The 6000-nt window shown below is 34.1% G+C and overlaps 1 protein-coding gene across 1 annotated transcript; it reads left to right on the top strand.

The window, feature by feature from the left end:
- Window positions 1–2565: 2565 nt before the first annotated feature.
- Window positions 2566–3309, top strand: LOC141660076 (uncharacterized). Its single transcript, XM_074467035.1, has one exon. It carries the CDS (start codon window positions 2566–2568, stop codon window positions 3307–3309), a length of 744 nt encoding a protein of 247 aa, XP_074323136.1.
- Window positions 3310–6000: the final 2691 nt, after the last annotated feature.

The following is a 6000-nucleotide window of genomic DNA, read 5'->3' as shown; positions in this document are numbered from 1 at the left end:
TTTAATAAAGTTTGTTTTCTGTTACTTGTATTCTTTAATTCGATTTGATTGTGATAAATACTGTATTCAACCCCCTTCTACAGTGTGTGTGACCTAACATAATGGTCCCCCTAAATCACCCCACCCAACTACTCTGCACCCTCCCACGCCGAAATTCATCTTTTCCCTTCCGTTTTAAATTTGATTTTTCCCGTCAAACCGTAAGTTTTTTTAAATCCGATTTCACTGTATTTTTCTACATCTCTCAACGATCGATTTGCATACCATATATGTTATATTTCAAATTAGTTTTAAAAAAAATTGGTTTCTAATTTCTATTTTAAATTGGTTTATATTAGAGTAGCCTTCTATATATATGTATATATATATAAACCCCAGAACGCCACTACTTCTGGGTCTCTGGGGTAAATCCCAAAAATAGTGACGTCTAAAAATGTCCCGGAGCCTATGCAAAGCCTAGCCATTCAGAAATATTGATTATTTTGGATTTACCGGCCCAAAATTTTGGATTTTGATTTGAGTTATGTAACGATCACGTTTTTTTTTAAAAAATTAAGTATCGTTATTATCACTAATTCTCTTGTTATCAGTGTGCATATTTATTTCATTGTTTTTTTAGAATGTGATAATAATAACACTCGAGAATAATTGTAAGTTGTTGCTGGCTTCGTTTCGAAATAATAAAAATATGGTGATTTTTTTTCCGTTTCATGGTATTATTTTCTTAGGATTATATTTATATTTATTTTCTTTTCTTTTATGAAATAATTGGTATTAAATTATTAAAATAAAATATTTATTACAAAATATGCACAATTACAGAAAGAAAATTGTATGATACATGCACTTGAGGCAAAATAATAAATTAAAACAATATGTTCAGCTTTAAAAAACATTCTCTCAAATTTTCTAAAGAATGCTAGAAATTTATTGCTTAATCTTCACTATTGTTAACACGTTCCATTATATATAGATTAGAGATGCAAATATTGCATTAATGGAAGATCGCCATCCAAATATACTAAATTAAAAGTTTGCATAGGTCTTTGAAATACTTATAAATTAGGATCAAGATTTCTTCTTTAGCCAAACAAAATCTGAAAAACAAGTCTTGCATATATCTGTATTTCACCTCATTTGTCTCCATATATGCTCGTATACGAGGCCAATTCCTAATTCTCATCCAACCATAAGCTGACTAGTACAAAATATGTCATACGTGTCTCCTCATTTGAGTTTGTTGTATACAGACACATAAAATAGTTTTATACTTTTGTACGACTATTTTAACCTCCACAGACGCATATAAATGATTAGCATAATCATAATAGGATACATCTTTTAAAGTTGGACGTGAATGTGCGAATGAAAGCTTATACACGGACAAGATTGGAGTCTTCTCGGATATGTAACCTACATACAAGAAATAAATTGGTGACTGATGAGCATTGTTAAAAAAATTAATGAGACTATTGTCACATAGGGGTGGCAATTTCGGGTTTTGGTCGGGTTCGTGTCGGATTGGATGTACCTGATTTTTTTTTGTCTGACCCGACCCGACCCGAAACGGGTTCAAAAATTGTGATACGAACCCGACCTGGTAGGTACCCGAGTAACCCGAAATTGACCTGTTTGACCCGGAATAATCTAAAATTTAGAAAAAATTAATAAAATTAAAATTAAAAAAAATAATTAACATCATTACAAAATTAAAATGTTATGCCAAATTAATATAAAAAAAATATAATAAAACACAATATTAAAAATGATTTATAAAATATAACCTACCATTTATATACATATATAATACATATATTAATTATTTAAATAAACAGGTCGGATTCGGATATTTCGGGTCAACACGAAAATGACCCGATTTTTTCGAGTGAATTTTTACCCAATCCGAAACCGACCCGAAAGTCAAAATCATTTCGGGTCAATCATATAGTAATGAGACTATTGTCACAAATGAGACGAGAGCACAAGTTTCTAATGCAGTGACTACAATCAGTATGCAGCCACAGCACAAAGCTAATATACAGCTAGCAATATCAGCACAATTTAATAAAAGTTTGTTACATTCTATTTGGAGTTAGTTAGAAAGAGTTGACTTGGGTTGACCAAAGAGTACTTTTATAAATAGTTCATTTCTCTGTAATAGACTCTTAAGCTTTTGGTTAATAAGATTTCTTGTTCTTTACTTTCTTCTTCTTCCACATTTCGTTATACACACACATTACATACCCTTACAGGAATCTATTATGGTATCAGAGCTCATGACTATTCGTCATCAAATTCAGATCCTTATCTTCGTCTGTGTGATCTGATAAATAATTTTTGTTCGTTCTATATCTACAATTGATTGAGAGAAGAGATTGATTGAGATCGATCTCAAAACCCTAGATTTACGATTTTGTTGAGTTTTCTTCAATTTTTCTACATTTCTTTTTACTCAATTAGACTGTATTGATTCATCAATACAATTAGAAGTATTGTTGATTATCGATTGAGATCATTTTAATAGCTTCTTTGAAGATTGAGAAGCTAGTTTTTCGGATAATCATGATGCGTAACAGCTTTGCAAATGTTGTTCAAGGAATTAGTAACAATACTGGTGCTAATAGAGATAATCTCATTCTTGAGGATGATGATACAGCTAGAGATACTCAGGATGGAGTAGATTTACAGAATAATACTAATTTCATTGACAACAATTCTCATCCTCTGTACTTGCATAATAATGATCATCCAGACCTCGTTTTGATAGCTAAGAAACTAGTAGGTCCAGATAATTTTGGTTCATGGAGTCGGTCAATGCAAATAGCTTTAAATGCTAGGAACAAGTTTGTGATTGTGAATGGAGTTTTTGAGAAACCTTCAGAAGATTCTTCACTGTTGGCACAGTGGGAGAGAGTAAATGATTTAGTGATCACTTGGATCTTGAATTCAGTTGCTGATGAGATTAGTGATGGTTTGAACTATGTCACAACTGCTCGAGGAGTTTGGTTAGAATTGACAGAGAGATTTTCTGGAACTAATGGTCACAGGGTTTATCAGGTTTTAAAGGATATTCACAGTCTGGATCAAGGAAATAAGTCAGTAGAAGTTTATTTTCATAAGCTCAAGGCTCTGTGGGATGAATATGCTGTTTTAGAACCAAATGTGAGATGCACTTGTGGAGCGCACAAGGTACAGACTGAGAGAGATCAGAAGAGAAAGCTATTACAATTCTTGATGGGCCTTCATGATGGAAATGCAGCTGTGAGAGGCCAAATTCTGTTGATGAATCCTCTACCAACTGTATCTTAGGCATATGCTTTTGTAAAGTAAGATGAGAAAACTCGACAAGGATATCAAAATGTTGCCACAACAATTAATATGTTTGTTAATTCTGTTGTGACTGGTGGAACTACAAACTCAGCCAATAAAAAATTTACAAATAATAAGGGAAATTATCAGTCTGGTCTCAAATGCTCTTATTGCAATTTCAATGGTCACACTAGGGAGAATTGCTACAAACTAATTGGTTATCCACCAAATTGGAAGAAGAAAGAAAAGCCTAGTATGACTAATTCTTCAGGTGCAGGACAATTCAGAAACTTGCCTAAAGCTAATCTAGCAAGTGTTACTAGTTCTTCTGCAGTTGCACAGAATTTCCAGTCTGACTCTCAGTTCAATCAATTGCAACAACAAATCAACCAGGTGAGTCAAATGATGACTACATTTGTTGGTAATGGCAAGAAAATGTCCAGCCCCGAGGACCATATGGCAGGTATGGCTGTAGCTCATACTAATCTTGTGCAAACATCTCCTAGTTCTCATATATGGTTAATAGATACAGCGGCCACTGATCACATGTGTTGTTCACTTCAACTATTACATAACATAGTACATCTAAGTTCACTTGTTCATATAGTCTTGCCAAATGGATCTCATGTTATGGTTAAACATAAGGGATCTTACTCTTTTCATGACAAACTAACACTCCATATGTGTTATTTGTACCAACTTTTCACTACAATCTTCTTTCAGTTTCAAAATGGACATCAGACACTCATGGGACAGTGACTTTTTTCATTGATCACTGCATTTTTCAGGTCCAGAACCAGAAGGGTACTCTTGCACTTGGTAAAGTGAAATCAGGATTATACCATCTGGACCTATCTTCTTCATCTTCCGAGGATTCTTCCTTAATTCTGAATCATTGTTCTAGTCTTAATTCAGTGTCTAAACAACAATTGAATGCTTTATGGCATATGCGAATGGGGCATGTATCTACCCCTGTACTTTGTAAAATCTCAGCTATATCTGATGATATTTCAGCGGAATGTAATAAACTTTGTCCTATTTGTCCATTGTCTAAACAAACAAAACTTCCCTTTTCTTTGAGTTCTTCTCATGCTGCAAATTTGTTTGACCTTATACATGTCGATTTGTGGGGTTCATATGTACATGAAACTTCTTCAGGTCGTAAGTTTTTCCTTACAATTGTAGATGACCATTCAAGAGCTCTCTGGACTTTTCTCCTACCCACTAAGCAACATGTATATCAAAATTTGACCCATTTTTGTCCATATGTACAAAATCAGTTTCATACCACAGTTAAACAGTTTAGAAGTGATCATGGGACAGAGTTCTTTAATCATGATTTTCTATCATTTTTACTTGAAAAGGGAATTATCCAGCAAGTTTCTTGTGTCAATACACCTGCTTAGAATGGTAGGGTAGAAAGAAGGCATAGACAACTCTTGTCCATTGCCAAGGCTCTTAGATTTCAATCAGGGTTACCTATCAAATACTGTGGTGATTGCATTTTAGTAGCTACATTCTTAATCAATAGATTGCCTTCTCCAGTGTTAGACTATAAAACACCTTTTGATATTCTATACAAATCTCCTCCCACTTATGACACCATTAAGGTTTTTGGGTGCTTATGTTATGCATCAGTTCATAACTCTGATAAATTTTCACCAAGAGCAGTTAGATGTGTGTTTCTTAGTTATCCTCAAGGTCATAAAGGTTACAAGCTTCTTGATCTAAATACTAAACAAACTTTCATATCTAGACATGTGGTTTTTCATGAGAGTGTTTCCTTTTTTGAATAATACTCATACAGCAACATCCACTGATCCTCATTTTATTCAAAATTGGATTGATCATCCTCCTCCTGCACCACAATCTGTCTCTCAGCCTCTCTCAGATCGAGATGCTCAACCTCCATTAGAATCTGAAGATATACATTTTTCTGAATGTCTTAATGATTCTGCAGACTCTGATCAACAAGTTTCTAATGATAATCAGCTATCATCTTTGGATACTTGGACCAATTTACCACCTGACTGTGATACTCTATCTAGTCTACATTCAGATATTGAACAACCTGTTGGTAGACATTCCACTAGAGAAAAGAAAAGACCAAACTGGTGGTCAGATTATGAGACTGGTAAATCAAAGGCTTCGGCTGTAGTTAAATATCCTATGGCTAATTTTGTATCTTGTCATTCCTTTTCTCCTAAACATTCGGCATTTCTTGCTAAGCTTAGTCAAAATTCAGAACCTACAACATTTAATCAAGCCATTAAGGATCCACATTGGAATCTGCAATGAATAAGGAATTTGATGCTTTAGAGTCAAATAATACATGGGTTTTAGTTTCTTTGCCTCCTGGTAAGAAATCAATTGGATGCAAGTGGATTTATAAAATCAAGTACCGAGCTAATGGTGAAGTAGAAAGGTATAAGGCACGTTTGGTTGCAAAAGGGGAGGGAGTTGACTTCCATGATACTTTTGCTCCTGTGGCAAAAGGTGTTACGGTCAAATCAGTTTTTGCATTGGCAGCTTCTAAACACTGGCCAGTTTTCCAGCTTGACATAAATAATGCATTTTTGCATGGTTTCTTACATGAAGAAGTTTACATGGATTTGCCACTTGGTTATAAGGTATCTTCTTCAGAACCTAATATGGTCTGCAAATTGATAAAGTCGATTTATGGTCTCCGTC

The sequence above is a fragment of the Apium graveolens genome, chromosome 5 (genome assembly GCF_009905375.1).
Source record: "Apium graveolens cultivar Ventura chromosome 5, ASM990537v1, whole genome shotgun sequence".
Lineage (NCBI taxonomy): Eukaryota > Viridiplantae > Streptophyta > Magnoliopsida > Apiales > Apiaceae > Apium > Apium graveolens.
Note: the sequence above shows the minus strand (reverse complement) of the source record. Positions and strands in the feature narration are given on the sequence as shown.

Coding starts and splice junctions, on each gene's coding strand:
- LOC141660076 (XM_074467035.1), top strand. CDS start 2,566: ATGCGTAACAGCTTTGCAAATGTTGTTCAAGGAATTAGTAACAATACT.